Source organism: Ursus arctos, unplaced genomic scaffold (genome assembly GCF_023065955.2).
Source record: "Ursus arctos isolate Adak ecotype North America unplaced genomic scaffold, UrsArc2.0 scaffold_19, whole genome shotgun sequence".
Lineage (NCBI taxonomy): Eukaryota > Metazoa > Chordata > Mammalia > Carnivora > Ursidae > Ursus > Ursus arctos.
Window position 1 is genome coordinate 57,570,871 of NW_026622863.1, and position 18,297 is coordinate 57,589,167.

At 52.5% G+C, this 18,297-nt stretch overlaps 1 protein-coding gene across 5 annotated transcripts in view; it reads right to left on the bottom strand.

Annotated features, from left to right (window-relative positions):
- MYH14 (myosin heavy chain 14) overlaps positions 1-18,297 on the bottom strand; it is a 92,509-nt gene that overhangs the window by 4,108 nt on the left and 70,104 nt on the right. For all 5 annotated transcript variants that reach the window (XM_057314589.1, XM_057314590.1, XM_048223870.2 and 2 more), the window contains 13 exons: positions 18,071-18,283; positions 17,407-17,551; positions 17,063-17,269; positions 16,299-16,403; positions 16,058-16,210; positions 14,595-14,843; positions 10,601-10,813; positions 8,252-8,464; positions 7,231-7,392; positions 5,608-5,736; positions 4,884-4,972; positions 4,676-4,799; positions 1,421-1,629 (listed from right to left, as the gene is read on the bottom strand). In XM_057314589.1, the coding sequence (XP_057170572.1) occupies positions 1,421-1,629; positions 4,676-4,799; positions 4,884-4,972; positions 5,608-5,736; positions 7,231-7,392; positions 8,252-8,464; positions 10,601-10,813; positions 14,595-14,843; positions 16,058-16,210; positions 16,299-16,403; positions 17,063-17,269; positions 17,407-17,551; positions 18,071-18,283 (2,211 nt within the window). The remainder of the gene's footprint in view (positions 1-1,420; positions 1,630-4,675; positions 4,800-4,883; positions 4,973-5,607; positions 5,737-7,230; positions 7,393-8,251; positions 8,465-10,600; positions 10,814-14,594; positions 14,844-16,057; positions 16,211-16,298; positions 16,404-17,062; positions 17,270-17,406; positions 17,552-18,070; positions 18,284-18,297) is intronic.

Consider the following 18,297-nt stretch of genomic DNA (forward strand, 5'->3'; position numbering starts at 1 on the left):
TCTGTCCCTGACTCTCTTTTTCATCCCCTCGTGTCTATCCTCATGCCTCAGCCCCAGCTGAGGCCTCAGCTCCTGCCACCTGGACCAGCACCCAGCCACATCCCTGGCCTCCCAGCTCCCAATCTCTGGGAAAGTCCCAGCAGGACTTTCTACACCCAGCACTGGCCCTGCCTGCTCCCCCCCCCCCCAGCTCAGAGCCCCCCCCGCCATGGCTTCCCATCCCTCTCCTGAGTCACAGGCTCCCCGTACCAGTCACCCTCCTCCTAAATACCCTGATATCTCCCATATGTGTCCCCAAGGCTGCTGCTCCGCCTGGGACAGAAATGGCCTCAATTCTCACCTCTTCCTGTATCCACAGCCTCTACAAAAGGATTTTGCAGCTTCTCGCACCAAGAGACAGAATCTATTTCACCATTCCCTTAAATCTGAGCTGGCCACATGACTTGCTTTAGTGACAGGAAGATGCAGAAGTGACATTGTACCAGTTCCAAGTCTAGGCCCCAAGAAGCCTTTAACACTTTCCCTCACTCTTGGAACCTGGACTCTGCCATGTGAACAATCCTGGGCCAATCTGGAGCAGAGACGAGTGAGCCTCAGTGTCCCAGGCAAGGCCGTAAGCAAATGAGAGCCCAGCCAAGATCAGCAAATCCATCTAGCTGACTCGCCTACGGATGCATGAATGAAGACCCCATGCTCAGATCAGCAGAACCTAACAGAGGCCAAAGACTCATGAGCAATAAGAAATGGTTGTTGTTTTAAGCCACTAAAGTTTAGGGTTGTTTGTTATGCAGCTAGAGCTAATTGCTACATTACTGTTTGAAGATTTATTTATTTTAGGGAGAGACTGTGTGGGAGCAGGGAGGAGCAGAGGGAGAGGGATCAGCAGACTCCACGCTGAGTGTGGAGCCTGATACAGGGCTCGATCCCATGACTCTGAGATCATGACCTGAGCCAAAGCCAAGAGTCGGATGCTCAACCGACTGAGCCACCCAGGCGCCCCTACATTACTATTTAAGTCATATTCTTAGTGGGAGTACAGTTACTTGCAGCCCAAAGTATCCTAACTAATAGAGGAAATCAGCCATCATTAATATTATGATGCCTTTTTTTTTTTAAGATTTTATTTTTATTTATTTGACAGAGAGAGAGACAGCCAGCGAGAGAGGGAACACAGCAGGGGGAGTGGGAGAGGAAGAAGCAGACTCACAGTGGAGGAGCCTGATGTGGGGCTCGATCCCGTAATGCTGGGATCACGCCCTGAGCCGAAGGCAGACGCTTAACCGCTGTGCCACCCAGGCGCCCCAATATTATGATGCCTTTTGGATGTTTCTAAACCAGGTGCTTGTAACACAGATCCCCTTCATCTCACTGACCAGAATGTGGGGATCACCCTCCAGCTGTGCCCCCCTCTCCCACCTACCTGCTCTCCTGCTCCAGCTGTTCCTCAGCCTGGGCCAGCTTAGACTCAAGGGCAGCGATGACCATCTTCTGGCGGGCCCGGGCCCCAGCGTCCTCCTCACCTAGGCGGCCCCGGAGCTCCTGCATCTGCCGCTCCAGCTGCTGTCGCCCGCTCTCTGCCTTGGCTGAGAAACTTCGCTCAGCTGACAACTCTGTAGTCAGTGATTCCACCTGTAGAGGTGGAAAAAACAGAACCATCATGGGGGAGTCTTGGGAAGATGGTAGATAAATTCAGGCACCTCCCACAACTGAGTTGACAATGGTTAAGTGCATAGCACAGAGCCTGGTACATACTAAACACACAATAAACGTCGGCATGTATTTTTCCCGGTTGGCTTAGTAGCCAACAGCAGTGCCAGCCCCAGGTTTTAACCTTTCAGATAGCTTTTTGCTATTTTAATAAATCCACAAGACTATCACAAACTTCTCTAAATGCTATAAATTCTACCTCTGACTGTGAATGAGTCCATTCGAAGGGTTATCACACCTCAGTTTGCACCGGGATCATCTGGGGAGCTTGCGAAAAAGATGCAGACCACAGGGTCCCACCCCCCAGAAATTCTGCTTCCAGCCAATCCGGGCGGTGGGGGGGGGGGTTGTCCATGACTCTGCATTTTCAACAAGCACCTCAGGTGCTTCTGATATGGGTGATGTGTGGGATCATTTTAAGAAATGCCAACTCAACAAACAGGAGCTACTACATTGAGAATATGTGTAAACACACCCCTAATAATAGTTCCCGTTTATTTATTCAGCTTGTACTCCGAGTGAGGTCCTGCGCGAGGGCTAAGGAAGTGAGTCAGATCTAGTCTGATTCATGCTTTATTTCATTGCGCCCTCACGGGAACACATCGACATGGTGATCAGCATAGGCTCCTTTTTTTTTTTTTTTCAACTTTTTATTGGAAAATGAAACTGTAATACTGAAAGTCAGAAACTGATCAAGTCTATGATGTCAGGAGTTAACAAAGGCAAACACCACTGTCGCTCCCACCCAAGTGAAGAAATAGAACGCTGCCATTCCAGAAGGCCCTGTCTGTAATCCACCCTAATAACAACCCCTATGTCCCCCCACAAAATAGCACACCATCCTGACGTCATGGTCGTCATTTCTTTGCTCCTCTTTCCAGTTTTATCACTCAAAGAGGAAGGCCTAGATCCTATAGCGGAATCTTGCCCATTTAAAAACTTTTGTGCCTGTTCCTTTTTTTTTTTTTTAAGAACCCAACGTGTACACTTTATTTTTTTTTTAAAGATTTTATTTATTTATATGACAGAGAGACAGCCAGCGAGAGAGGGAACACCGCAGGGGAGTGGGAGAGGAAGAAGCAGGCTCCCAACGGAGGAGCCCGATGTGGGACTCGATCCCGGAACGCCGGGATCATGCCCTGAGCCGAAGGCAGACGCCTAACGACTGCGCTACCCAGGCGCCCCATATTTTTTTTTAAGTAGGCTCCATGCGCAGTGTGGAACTTGAACTCACAACCCTGAGAGCAAGACCTGAGCTGAGATCAAGAGTCAGACGCTGACCCGGCTGAGCCACCCAGGAGCTCCTAGGTCGCTGTTGTTTTAAAGCTACATGGTTTGGGGGTACTTTGGTACGGCTGCCCCAGGAAACTAATATAGTGACTGATAAGTATTGAAAGAAAATCACTGTGAACTCATGCATTTACACAGAGTGGACAGATTTAAAGCAGGTGTGATTATTATCCTTGCAGAAGCTCCAATTACTCCAGTTGGGGCCAACAGGAGCCTCTCCTGGTACACGTCTCCATGCTTTTTGACATAAGTATGCAGGCCCCTGGGGGCATCTGGGTGGCTCAGTCGGTTAAGTTTTTTTTTTTTTAAGATTTTATTTATTTGAGAGAGAGAGTGAGAGAGAGAGAGAGAGAAGGAGCAGGGGCAGAGGGAGAGGCAGAAGCAGACTCCCCACTGAGCAGGGAGCCTGATGTGGGGCCTGATCCCAGGACTCCGGGATCATGACCTGAGCCAAAGGCAGACACTTCACCAACTGAGCCACCCAGGCACTCCTTGGTATCAGTTTTGATAGGTCAGTATCCTTGGCTACACAGTGTGCTCCTCTGGTGTGTAGCTTCCAACTGTATTATTTCAGGAAAGTTAGTGCATTATGCTCTCAGGTTATTTGCTCTGTCCTCCTGCCTGGGTCGTCTTCTTTGGGACTCCCATTACCGTATGTTGGATCTTCTTAGCCTGTCTACAATATTTGCTATTTTCTTATAAATCCCTTTCTGTGTCTTTTAAAGTTTCATTTTGATTTTTTTTTAAAGATTTATTTATTTACCTTAGAGAGAGAGAGAAGGGGGGACAGGCAGAGGGAGAGGGGGAGAGAGTCCCAAGGAGACTCCACGATGAGTGTAGAGCCTAATGTGGGGCTGATCCCAGGACCCTGAGATCATGAGCTGAGCCGAAGGCGGATGCTTAACCAACTGAGCCACCCAGGCGCTCTGTCTGCTACCCATCTCCCCAACAGAATGTAAGCACCTTGAGGGGCAACTGAGCCACTCATTTGACTCTTGATCTTGGCTCAGTCTCAGTCTCAGGGTGGTGAGTTCAAGCCCCACATTGGGCTCTGTGCTGGGTGTAGAGCTTACTTGAAACAACAACAGCAAAAGAAGGTAAGCACTACAAGAGTAGGGCCTCTGTCTTAATTGTGATCCCTACTCTATTCCTGGAACCTAAGACAGTGCTGGGTGCTCATTAGAAATGAGGTAAATAAGCCAACACATGCTCTAGCGAAGGGAGCACAGGATCCTACAGCCGTACAAGGAATGATGGGACTTAACCCAACCTGGATCCTTGGCGGTTAGTGGAAAGAAGAACCTCTTTAAAAATCAAAATGGCGGGAGGAGGCAGTGTGCCTAGGTGGCTCAGTCAGTTAGGCATATGGCTCTTGGTTTTCAGCTCCGTTCATGATCTCGGGTTCCTGGGATCGAGTCCCGGAGTTGAGTCTGTACTCAGCAGGGAGTCTGCTTCTCTCCCTCTGCCCCTCCCCCCACTCATGTACGTGTGCTCGTGTGCTCTCTCTCTCTCTCTGAAGTAAAATAAATAAATTTTTTTTAAAAAAATCAAAATGGGGGCAGAGCCAGACATTCCCTTCTCCTTTATCTGCTGAGTCAAGGGAATTCTCAGATTCAGAAGATTACTCTCCTAAGTCAGTGGGGACCCAGGCCACCCGGGGGGACAGGGCTGCACTCACCTGCAGAAGCAGTTTGCGGTAACGGTCATTGAGCAGCTCTGAGTTGCTCTGCTCCTCCTCCAGCTCCTCTTCCATTTGCCCCAGGCGCCCCTCCAGCTGCCGCTTCTCCTCCAGAATGGCTGCCCTAAGGAGGACGGGAGCAGGGGGAGGTGAGAGGGCGAAACGGCCAGGGAGGGTGCCCTGCCCCACATTACGATGGGCCACTCACTTGCTAAGGCTGCCATTGGCCAGCTCGTCTGCCATTTCGTCCCGCTCCTGCTGGATTTGCCGCCGGGCACGATCTGACGCAGCCAGTTCCTGTGATGACAGAGAGCGGTGGTGGTCAGCGGTGGCGGGGTGAGGCTATCTGGGCACCGGCCTCCCTGCCCCTCACACCTCGTCTCTTGGCCTTGTCTTCAGTGCACACAAACATGCTATCCCTGGGCAACCTTGGAATGAACTTCAATCTACAGGCAGATGTCTCCTAAACCTGTCTCCGGAGCCCCGAACTCATGTCCACCTCAGGCCCCTCCCCCTCGGCACGGCTTCCCTGAGCTCAGCATCCTCCTTTCCAACCTGTTCCTCCCGTCCCCCCAGTCATGAGGCCTGACCCCCAGGTCTCTCCTTACCTCCTCTGTCCCCTTACAACCCACAGCCCTGTCCATGCTGACCCTTTACTTTCCCTGCCTTGCCTCTCCCTGCGCCCTCATGGCCCCAGCTCAGGCCTTGTCCTCTCTCCCCAGCCTTCCTGACTCCAATCTCCCCCGGCTCAGCTCAGAACCCTCCCGGGGCTCCCTAGTGCCCCCAAGCCTAGCCTGTTGGCCCTGCACCCCTCTGCCTCCAATCCCCAGGGGCCGCCCCCTTTCCCATCCCCAGGGCCACGCCCACCCCTGCCGCCAATCCCCAGGACCCCGCCTACCCCACTCGCAGGGCCACGCCCATCCTGGCATTACCTCCTGCAGCCGCAGCACCTCCGCCTCCAGGGCCTTGAGGCGCTTCTCACTCTCCCGGTTCTGGGCAAAGATTTCCTCCCGGGAGCTGCGGGACTCTTCCACCTCACGCCACAGCTCCTTCATCTGGGCCTGGGCGGAACGAAGCGAGTGAGCGGGCGCAGCCTGGTCGTGACTCACGGGGAAGCCTCTACCCTCGCCCCAGCCCTGCGGGGACTCCTCGGCTCCCCGAGAGCAAGCAAAGCCCTGCAGCCTGGGGCTGCTGCAGCCCGCCCCGGCCCCTTGCTCTGTGACCCCGAACCAGCCACTCGACCTCTCTGGGCGTTGGCTACCTCCAGTTTAAAAAAAGTTAACACCTTAAAATTAAAGAAAGCGTGACATGGGTGTAGTATTTGGACTCTGCAGGACAATAATGCTGGCGCACACTTCCTGAACATTTACCGTGGGCCAGGTAATCCTCAAAACTCCAGCTTGTGGGGACTAGTTTCCCCCCAGTGTAGACACGGAGCAGCTGAGGCACAGAGAGGCTCGGCAACAAGCCAAGTATGGTAAATGGCAGAGTCAGGACTTGAACCCAGGTCATCTGGCCCCAGGGTTTCCACTTCTAGTCACTTTGCTATGCGGCCACACTTTTCAGTGTAAGACTTTTCAATGGCGCTTAAAGAAAAATAAAACACAAACTTGATGTCCACCACCATTAAAAAAAAAAAAAAACTCGGTAGAGAAGACAGGAGGACAGCACTGGGCTTGACTAGCCCGGCGATTATCATCGCTGTTATTAATATTATTACTTGCTTGATAATAACAGTTTTTTAGTGCAGGCACTTTCTTTCAGAGATGACCTGGTGGGAAATTTTTACTTTTTGGAGAGGGAGCTTTCTATCCCAGCGCTGCCCAATGGGGAGATACAGCAAGGACATGCGTTCACATTTTCTAGTGGCCACGTTAAAAAGATAAAAAGAAATGGGTAAAAGTAGGTTAAACACTATATTTTTATTTAGCCTGACATATCCAAAATTTTATATTTCCATTTATAAACACTATAAAAATTTTTAGATTTTATTTATTTATTTATTTTTTGGTACTAAGTCTTCAGAATCCAGCATGTAATTTGGATTTCAGCCCCACCACATCTTAGATGTCCAACAGCCACATGGGGCTGGCACCCACTGTATTGGACAGCCCAGTTCTATACTTAAAAAAAAAATTAGACTTTACACTGACACATCATTATCATTAAAAAAAATTTAAGTAATCTCTACTCCCAACCTGGGGCTCGAACTCACGACCCCGAGATCAAGAGTCACATGCTCCACTGACTGAGCCATCCAGACACCACCGCCGGCCCCCCCAATTTTTTTAAACAACCAGATATAACTTTCATATTAAGGGAGGAACCCTAAGGCATTTCCATTGCAAAAATTAAATAGAATAAAGAAACTGAACTTCAAAGCTAAGCATTTTAAGTAAAGGAAGTAAAAAAATATAGAAAGCATCAAGTGAGCCTTTGGCGCATGGATGTTTATAAAGCGGTGGGGGGGGGTGCTCGCGGGACCGAGGGGGCGGGGCGACAGCGGAGCGATTCGCGGGGGTGTGCGGGGGCGGGGTCTTAAGCCCCACCCCTACCTGCATCTTGCGGAGCTGCTTCCCCGCCTCCTCCTTGCCCTGCGCGGCGGCCGCGTTCTGGGCTCTCAAGTCCTCCAGCTCCGCCTCCAGCTTCTTGCGGGCGGCCACGGCCAGGGCGCGCTGCTTGCGTTCCTCGTCGCGCTCCAGCTCCGCATCCCTCAGCTGCGGGGAGGCCGGGACGGGCAGGCTCAAGGGACCGGCGGCCCAGGCTCCCTCTACGTGCTAGTGACCTAGACGTCCACCCGCCAGCCCCTGTCCAGGCCACTAGCGCCATTCCTCCGGCCCTCTTGCTTCTCTACACCCCAAACGGATCCCAGCTCTTCGTCCCCAGATCCCTGTTTCTGGGCTTATCCTTCCTATTTACTCCAGCCTCCGCTCTGCTCCCGTGTGTCCCCTCCAGCCCATTCCCGCACAGCTCCAGAGGGTCCGGCCCCACTCAGAGCTGCCCTGCCCCTCCCACGCGCAGCACTCAGCGCCGGCCGGCTGCACAGCACCGGGAGTCCCTCCACTGGCCGAGTCGCGGACCACAGGGACAGGGGAATGAGTAAATGAAGGGGAGGAAGGCTGTGGATGAAGGGGCGTGGAGGAGCTGGTCCTTGAGCAATGGATGAGCGCTGGGGCAGGCTGGGGGATGTTGGGGGTGGGCTGGGGATTGGGGAGAGGAAGTTGCTAGAAAGGGCAGATGGAGGAGCAGCTGGGTGCAGAGGTGGCTCTGTAGAAGCGCGCTGGATGGTGGGGAGGCTGTGTGTACGTGGGGGGCTCTGTGGATGCCGAGGCGGATGCTGGGTGAATGGTCTGGTGATGATGTCTGATCGGGTAAGTCAGTCGGTCAATGGGACATGCGTGTGGTTCACGGGTGATGGTGGGTGAATGGGCTGCGGAGCAGAAGGGCCCTGGGAAGAAACACTGAGCAGCAGATAGGTGAGAGAGCCTTTCTTGGCCCCTGTTTTGCCGGCAGGCAGGCGCCAGAGCCCTCCCAGTGGGATGGGAGCCCTGCAGCCTCCAGCTTGTCTGCCTGTACCTGCTTGGCCAGCTGCCGCCGCCTCTCCTCGCCAGCCTCATCTCGGCCCTGCAGGTCGCGCTCATGCTGTGCCTTGAGAGCCTGCAGGGTCACTTCCAGGCGCAGCTTGGCGTCCTCAGCGGCTGTCAGCTCGTCCTCCAGCTCCGTCACCTGTGCTCGCAGGTCGCTGGCTATCTGTTCTGCCGCCCGGCGGGATCGCTCCTGCTCATGTGCCTGGTGGGGATGGGAGGGTGAGCTCTGGGCACCTGGGGCACAGGGAGGGGGAGGCCAGGATCCTAGCTCTATCCTAGGACAGAGCGAGGGAAGCTTTGATGGTCAAGGTGATGTGCACATTCCGGTTTGCTCATTCATTCACCATTTCCCGGGCAGCTAGTTACTACGTGTCTCGTTCTGAATCATCCTAAAACATTTCATTAATAACCTCTGCCTGCAAGTTCTGTTATCTGAAGCCCCCGAGAGTCCAGCTCAAGTGTTTGTTAGCTCAGCTGACTCTCACTCACGGTGGATTATTGCCTCGTGGGTTTTGAGATTTTGCATCGTGAGCTCACTTCACTAAAGGGGCTTCGTCTTTGGGAACATCCTGTGTGGACATGGGTTGAAGGCATGTCGCTCCAGACTTGAATGTCGATTTGTGCCGGACCCCCCAGGATAGCACCATCCCACTATCTCCTGTGATTTTTTTTCTCAGCCCTTCCAGGGAGTTGTAAGTTAAAATCCCAAACACCCTGTGAACGCAGATCTGAGCTTATGAATTTCTGAGACACCCCCCCCCCCCGCAATGCCTCTCCTTTAACTATCACTTCAGAGAAGCGTTCCTTGGCCTGTCAGGGGCTCTCTGTTACCCATGCTGCTGGCCCTCAGCCCCTCCCTGACTCAGCCTTAGTCACGATGGTCATTTAACATGAGCCCGTCCCCCCACGGCACTGTAAATTCCACAGGGCAGGGACCCTATCTACCTGTCACTCCTGTCCAAAGAACCTCTTGGAAATTCTAGTCAGTGACAGTGTCTACTTTCTGCCCTCGAAAGAGGCCAACAGGCTGCCCCTCCTACCTGGCACCTGCCAATCAGTTTTGTTTACTGGAAGGAATTCCACTTTCTCCTGTCAACATTCTATTTCCCACAAAGGAGGCCTTTGGAGTCACCATGAATAACTTGGCAGTTTTCCCAAAGGAGAGACCTTAGTAGTCTTGAGTATGAGCTGGATTTTGGCTCTAGTATCCCTGGGGCTGCAGGCCAAGGGTATGTCATGAAGTGTAGGGGTTCTCTCCAGGCTTGGCTAAAAGCTCCATCAGACCCACGCTGGAGCGTGTGGAGAAGATAAAGCCCTTATCCATTGCACTCATGAGAGTACGTTGTTGGCAATAAGGAAGGACATCAGGAGTGCGTCTGTGCAGGGCCTCCCTGAACCACGTCTTCTGTCAGTGCCTCCCCGTCATCAGTCAGGGGGGCTGGTGTCCCTGGGCCTGTCCTTGCTACTGCTCCGTAAGTATATTTATTGGACAAACGAAGGAAGGATGGAGTGGAGGGTGTGGTGGACCTTTCAGAAGGCTGGGATGCTGGCTGGGTAAGTGGGGGCTGGGGACAGGCCTAGGGGACTCCTCACTGGCCCTGGGGGGGCCTGTATGTGCTCAGTGGGGTTGGGGGTGGCAAGTGGGATGTCCTCACACTGGGTACGTGGTGTGTGTGTGTGGTGTGTGTGTGAGGGGATGTATGTGTATGTGTGTGGTGTGTGGTTAGTGTGTGGTATGTGTGTTCTGTGTGTGGTGTGTGAAGGGATATATGTGTGTGTGGTGTGTGTGTGGTATGTGTGTTCTGTGTGAGGGGATATATGTGTGTGTTCTATGTGTGAGGGGATATATGTGTGTGTGGTGTGTGTGAGGGGATGTGTGTGTGTGGCGTGTGTGAGGGGATGTGTATGCGTGTGGTGTGTGTGCCGTGTGGTGTGTATGTGTGCAGTGTGTGCATGTGCACACCCTCATGTTTGGGGCATGGTTCTCAGGCTATATGTTGTGGTAAATTCTCTTCAAGTTCTCTGGAAGACTCTCCTCCTGTTCTGTGTATCTGTACGTGAACGTGCATGTTGGCGAGTGGCTTTCCTTACTTCCCGCGTGTATGAACACACGTGTTTGGTGGAAAATTCTCCTCCCACTCTGTGTGTGTTACGGGAGCACGAATGTTTGGTCAGCAGCTCTCCTCCCATTCTGTGTTTGGCATGAATGTGTAACTTCGATGGCTGAGTCTCTTCATGTTCCACGCATGAGAGCACACACGTGTGTATGTGTCACCCGACATCAGGTGTGCATGCAGTGGCCGCATGTGTGTCTTGGGGAGTGGGGGCCCCTGCTCACAGTCTTGCCGGCATCATCCTTGCTGCTCAGCAGTGCTTCCATCTCAGCCCGCAAGGCCCGGTTCTGCCGCTCCAGCTCCTCCCGTGCTTCCTGCTCCTCCTCCAGCGCCCGCGTCAGCGACAGGGCCCGAGCCTCACGCTCCCGGCCCTCCGCCTCGACCCGCTCACGTTCCTCCACCGCCCGCAGTACCGCCGCCTTCTCGTCTGCCAGGAGCTTCCGGGTTGAGGGAGATGGGGTGGGGGAAACAGATTAGCTGAAAGGAGTGTACAAGTGGATGGGGAAGAGGGAACAGCCAGGGACAGAGAGAGAGGGAGACAGAGGCAGAGACACAAGAGGGAGGTAGAGGGATTAAAGTTGCAAGTGTGTCCCAGACCAGCCCAACTCCTGAGTGGATCCAACCGATGAGCCCCTCACTCTAGAAACCCAACAAAGGAAAGGGTGTTTCTTCCTCCTGGGGTTAGTGATACAGAAAACACACACATCATTTTTAAAATGTACATCAACCTTTGCTATTTTTTTTAAGACACAGAAATTAACAATAATAAAACTGGCAAGTCCTGCCCAAAGGAAAGAGAACAGGACTCACAGTCAAGAGAAAAACCAGTCCACGGAAACAGACCAACAGATGACCTCAACACGGGGATCATCACACAAGGACTTTAACGATGATCAGTAAATTTCAGGACCAGATGGATACAGTGGGTGAAGACCCAAGGTTATTTTAGGAGGGACTGGAAACTAAAACAGAACCATCTAGACAGGCCAGGACTGAAAAGCATGATACCGAAATCAAAAAGTCATTGGAGGAAACTGAGAGCAGACTGGACACATCAAAAGAAGCAGTAAACTTGAAAGCAGGTTGACAGAAATGATCTAAATAGAGGAAAAAAAGGAAAAAAGATTGTAAAAAAAAATTAACAGAGCCTATGATAACCCACAAGGCAGCATCACGCAGTCAAACACACAGGTATTTGGAGTCCCACAGGAAAGGGGAAGAAAAAGGAAAGGAAGATGTGAAACTGTCTGCATTCATAGGAAACAGGGTCACCAATGTAGAAAATCCAATGAAATCTATAAGAAAAAACCTACTAATATTCATAATAATACTCATTACAGGATCAATACATAAAAATTGATTGTATTTCTATATACTGGCAACCAGAAACTGAAATAAAAACCAGAACCACTTAATTTAAGGAACCTCTACACCCAGTACGGGGCTCCAACTCACGATCCCGGGACCAAGAGTCGCATGTTCTTCTGACTAAGCCAGCCTGGCGCCAAAGCCACAGCCACTTAAAACAGCACTGACAATGTGAAATGCTTGGAAAGAAATCTGATGAAAGATGTGAAAGATGTACACTGAAAAGTACAAAAAGGGGGTGCCTGGGTGGCTTAGTCAGTTAAGCATCTGCCTTTGGCTCAGGTCATGAGCTCAGGGGCCTGGGATCGAGCCCCACATTGGGTTCCCTGCTCAGTGGGGAGCCTGCTTCTCCCTCTCCCTCTGCCTGCTGCTCCCCACTGCTTGTGCTCTCTCTCTCTGATAAATATATATATATATATATATATATATATATATTTTTTTTTTTTTTTTTAAGTACAAAGAGTAAAAGAGATCTAAATACATGGGCACATGTACCACGTCCCTAGGCGAGAAAACTCCGTATGATTAGGATGTTAGTTCTTCTCAGATTAATCTGTAGATTCAACACACTCCCAAATCAAGAGGATTTTCTTTGTGTGTGTGGAAACTGACAAACAGATTTTAAAATACATGTGGAAATGTGAAGGACCTGGAAGAAGCAACACAACTTTGAAAAAGAAGAAAAGATTGGACAAATGATGCTACTTGAGTTTTAATATCAATGTGAGAATGAGTCCGTAAAGAGCGTCTTTTTAGCAGTGTTCGAACAATTCAATAGCCATGTATAAAAAATGAATTTGGAGCCATGATAGCACAACATCAACAGATTAACTCAAATTGGATCACAGACCTAAGTATAAAACTGCAAGGCAGAAAATTTCTGGAAAAACATATAGGGAACCTTTGTGACCTTGGGTGAGGCAAAGTCTCCTCAGACGCCACACCAAAACCACCAAAGTGACAAATTAATAAATTGGACTTCCTCAAAATTCAAACCTCCTGCTCTTTGAAAGACTCTACGAAGAGTAAGAAGTCAAGCCACAGACTGGACGAAAATAGTTGCAAAGCAATACATCTGGTAAAGAACTTGTATTCACCATATATAAAGAACTTTCACAATTCAATAATAAAAGAAACAACCCCCACCCCAAAAACAAAATAAAGAAAGGAAATAACCCAATTTTAAAAAATGGGCAGAAGATCTGAACAGACACCTCACCAAAGAGGTATACAGGGCAAATAAGCACATGAAAGACGCTCAGTGTCATTGCTCATTAGGGAAATGTGAACTCAAACCACCACATCCTATTAGAAAGACTAAGGTTTTATTCATAACAGCCAAAAACCAGAAACAACTCAAATGTTCAACAAGGTAATGGTTTTCAAAATGTGTTCTATCGATACAGGAATAATACTCAGCAGTAACAAAAAAAAAAAAAAAGGAATAAATAATTACTAAAAAAGAATTGTTTCATTGTTATCTCTATGCCTAACATGGGGCTCGAACTCACAACCCCAAAATCAAGAGTCGCATGCTCCACCAACGGAGCCAGCCGGGTGCCCCAAGGAATGAATTATGAATCCGTGCAAAAACATGGATAAATCTCGAAATAATTCTGAGTGAAAGAAGCCAATCAGAAAAAGAGATTTATATGAGAAGAAGTCATATAAAATTCTAGGAGAAACAAACAAATAGAGCCTTGATAATTGATGGCACAGTATTGGGTGGTCAAACATATGTGTGTTTGGAGTCTGAAAAGAGGAAAGAGGGAGAATGGGGCAGAAAAAAAATTTAAGAAATAATGGCCGAAAATTCCACATTTGATCAGAAACATGAGCCACAGCTGTGGGATAAATACAAAAGCCCACAGTTGGATATATCGTAGCCGAACTGCTAAAAACCAAAGATAAAGAGAAAAAATGTAAACCAGCTAGTAGGAAAGCATATATCCCCTACAAAGACACAGGGTCTGAACGATTGCGCACTTTTCATCTGAAACAATGGAGGCCACAGACAACGGAATGACCTCTTCAAAGTGCTTACAGCACAGGCCATCTGCCTAGAATTCAAGAGCCAATGGTATATCCTTCAAAACTGAAGGCAAAATAATGACTCTGCCATTTTCTAGATGAAGAAAACAAGACACAGAGAAGTTGGGCAGCTGAGCTGGGATTTGAACCTCAGGGTTGCCTAATCGTAATGCTGTGGGGTCCTGTGATTTTTATTTCATCCTCAGAGTGCCAGAGGCTTAATGTTATCCCCATTTCCTGGATGGGCAAACTGAGGCTAAAATGGGAAAAGCAGCTTGCCTGAGGTACACAGTGAGTCAAGCAGGAGAAGCAAGATGTGTTATTTCGTTTATTCCGCGTCAGTACACTTTGGTGCACCCTCGGGCTATCTCGGGGAATAAACGTAGTAGGACCAGGGCGCCTGGGGGGCTCAGTGAGTTAAGCCTCTGACACTTGTTTTGGGCTCCGGTCATGATCTTAGGGTTGAGGGATCGAGGCCTGCGTCAGGCTCTGTGCTGAGCGTGGAGCCTGCTTGAGGTTCTCTCTCTCCCTCCCCCTGCTGACACGTGAGTTCCCTCTCTCTCTCTCTTAAAAAAAAAAAAAAAAAAAAAGTGGGCACTACCAATAATTATTTTGGGACAAGAGCCATAAATCAGGATGGACGGGGGTCCTAGTGGACAGAAGCTCAGGGGGAAGAAGCATCTTGTCCTAGGGCGCCCCACGTTCGCAGCTGAGCGCGGCACCGCATATTACCCGCTCAACACAACGGCCACCGCCAGGGAAGCGGGGAAGAGCCTCCCGACTGCCCCCCCCACCCCCGGGGAACCTGAGGCGCCCCACCTGGTCGAACTTGCGCTGCTTCTTCTCCAGCGTGCTCACGAGCTGCCGCTGCTGCTCCAGGTCCATGATGGCATCGTCCAGCTCCTGCCCCAGTTGCCGGCGGCCCCGCTCCAGCCGCTCCACCGCCTCTGTCTTCTCTGCCAGGCGCAGGGTCAGGGCCTCGACCTCGCGGGCTGCCCGGCGCCGGGCCTCCTCCCCTGCTTCCAGCGCCCCCGCCTCCTCCTCCTGGCGCCTCCGCCACTCTGAGAGCTGGGGGGCGGGGGGGGGGGGGGAGAGGGCGGGTGGCCGTCATGGCTCCGACCAAGGTGTTAGCTGGTAGTGCCCCACTTCCTGGAGGAGGAGACTGAGGCTGGAGGAGGGAAGTGACTGGCTGCACTGGGTTCTTCTGCCTCGGAGTAGGGTTGAGGTTGTGAGTTCTGTGAACCTCAGCTTCCTCAGGAGATGAAAATTACTCCCACTGGGACCCAGAAGATGAATCAAACCTGGACTCCACCCTGGGGAACCCCCCTTCTGATGGGGGAGACTGAGCATCATGGCCAGGGTGGTGGAGGCTAAGGTAGAAAAAGCATGGGAGCTGTGGGCCCCACAGGAGGAATTTAGAATCTGTTTAGAACATCCAAGAGAGACTTCCTGGAGGAGGGGGCATTTGAGATGGATCTTGAGGTATGCATAGGAGTCTGCCAACTGAAGAAGGGCATTTACAGGCATGCATTCAGCACTCATTCACTCAACAGGCATTTCTCCAGGCCTCCCATACGTCAGGCTCTATGCTGGCCTGTGCTGAAGACCAAGATCTAACTCTGACAGGGACCCACTTTCAGGGAGCTCCTATTCTGGTGGGGGACCCATGGGCAGAGACAGTTCCAGCCCAAGGTGACTGGAAGGGGACGAGGAGAAAAAAGGGTGTGGGAGCTCAGAGTGGGGCGGTGAGGGACCTCCCACAACAGGAGAGGCTGGCATTGAGTCCTGAAGAATGAAAGGGGTTTCTCGTGTGAAGTGGGGAAGAAGGTAAGAGATGAACACAGCTGAAGACAAGGAAGGGCCAGCAAAGGCCGGGCTGAGAGGCACACGCGCTATCCTGGGGGCACTGGGAGCCAGTGAGAGCTGTGAGCGGGGGAGGAACAGGGGCAGCTCTGTGATAGAAAGACCACGTGGAGGATGAACTGGAAGGGGAGAAACTGGAGGCAGGGAGGCCTGAAGGGAGGCTGAGATGAGGATCCAGTTGGCAGAGGATGAGGCCTGAGCAGGGCTAGGGCTGCAGGGGTGAGACAGAGTTGGGGGAGGAGGGGCGGGCTCTGCACTGACAGGCTGTGGGCTGAGGGAGAGTCAGAGATGAGAATGGGGGTCTCCCGGGGGTCTGGCCTATGACCAGGTGGGCAATGGGGCCATCCCTGAGCTGGGGAACCCAGGAGGAGTGGGTTGGGACTGGAGGCCCCTCCAGGTGTCCCCCCAGGACTGCTCACCTGGGCCTGGGCGGTCTGCAGCTCGCGGCCCGCCCGCTCCCTGGCGGCCGCCTCCTCCTCCAGCTGCTCCCGCAGCCCCACCATCTCAGCCTCTAGGGCTCGCGCCCGGGACCCCAAGGCCAGCTTCGCCCTGCTCTCCTCCTGCAGCATCTCCTGCAGATGGCGGGGACAACAGTGGTCAGGTGAGGGCAGAGGGTGGGGACGGACACGGGGCTGGGTGTGGAGGGGGGGCTGGCCTCACCTGGGCGTCGTGCAGCTGGGCCTCTGAGCTGCTCAGCTCCTTGCTCAGCCGGATGGCTCTGGACTCGGCCTCACTCAGGGCCCCAGACACGTTCTCCAGCTCAGCCTGCGGGGAAGGGGCACCTTCCAATGGCGCCTTCCGCCTGACCCCAGCCGCTCCTCCCCCTCAAATCCCCGCCACACTGGGCTGGTGGCGATGATCTCAAGGGGGCAGCTGCTGGGGAGACCAGCCTGGCGGATCCCCCAACAGTTCAACGCAGAGTTTCCGTATGGCCCTCACTCTCCGGGGGAAGGAAGCCCACTGGTTTCACTCACCAACCATTACTATTCCCAGTTTACATAAACGGAAGCGGAGGCACAGAAAGGTCAGGAAATGTGCCCAAGATGACACAGCTACCAGAGGTGGGACTGAGCCAGGCAGACTGGTTCTATGGCTGTGTTGTCCAATATGGTTGTACGTGGTTACTTCAACTTAAAAACTAAAAATAAATGAAAGTAAGAATCCACCTCCTCAGCTTTGCTCCCTGCATTTTGAGTGTTCAGTGGCTAAGCGGATCGCACAAATACAGACATTTCCATCACTGAAGAAACTTCTGGTGCTGCCCGGGACTCCGGCTATCAGCCACCCAACTCTACTTCTGGCGTCACTCTTTTGTGCGTGATGTGTAAAATGTTTAGTACGGTGACCACTAGGTAGCATGATTCCATTTGGGGCAGATCCTGGCTGTCCCCCCAAATCCACTCTTCTCTGGCCGCTCCACTCACCTGGACTCGCTGAAGCTTCTCGGTGGCCTCCGCTCGGGCCCGCTCCCCGTCACCAGCCCGGCCCTGCACCTCCTGCAGCTGGGACTCCAGGCGGCGTCTCCGCTGCTCGCCCTCGTGACGTGAGGCCTGCAGGCTGCTCAGCTCCGACCGCAGCTCAGACACTTCGGTCTCCAGGGCCAAGCGGGTCTTCTCCCAGGTACCTTTGCTCTGGCAAGGGAGAGAGACAAGTGAAGATCTATGCTTCCTCCTTCAAGCGGACCAGGCACACTCCTACCTCAGGGCTTTGGCACTAGCTGTTCCCTCTGCCAGCCCCCCGGAACCCCCCCATTCCTGCCCCAACCCACCCTCCGGGCCTGTTCCAGCTGCTCCACCAGCTCGCCCAGCGCCTGGCCATGGCGCTGCCTCAGCTCCTGCACCGCCACTTCGTGAACACGCGTCTCCTCTTCCAGAGCCTTCTTCAACTCTGTCACCTCCTGTTCCCTCTTGGACCTTTTGTGGAGGGAACACGATTTCAGAATAGAGAAAGGCAGGGACTCTGGGGGAGTGCCTCCTTTTATTGTTCCCCTTCAAGGATGAGGACCTCACTCTGCATTCCCTAAGGGATCTGGGTGGTAACCGAGGGAGGAGTGTGGCTTTAAGGGTGAACTCCTATTCATCATTCAAAACCCTATTCAAAAGGCCCTTTCTTAAGGATGTCTTCCTGGACTTCCTCGATAGACGTGGTTTAGGGACTTGCTGTTATCATCCACAATGCCCTGTGCTGCTCCCTTAGAGTGCACTTGTTCTGCACTGGGTCCCTTTGCCGGGATCTGCCTCCCCCAGACCGGGAGTCCCTGGGGGAAACGCCTGGGTCTGACTCATCTCTGTCCCCAGCCTGGCCTCAGTGCAGAGCTGATATTCAATAAACAACTGGTGAACGGCTAAACCCGTGTCGACGGAGGGCTCGCACCGATCCTTCTCCCCCCGCCCCCCGCCCTGCATGCGCCCGGGCTTCGCCAGCTGCCTCACCGGAGCTCCTGCTGAGTGTTGGTGGAATCCAGTGTGTCCTCTAGCTCGCTCCGCAGCGCCTCCAGCTCCTCACCCAGGTCCCTGCGCTGCTTCTCGGCCTTGGCCCTGGCCACCCGCTCGGCCTCCAGGTCCTCCTGGGCCTCAGCCAGTCCTGCTTGTGCCTCCCGCAGGGATTTGAGCAGCAGGGCCCGGGCACCGCCCTCCTCCTCTACCCTGGGGGTGGACAA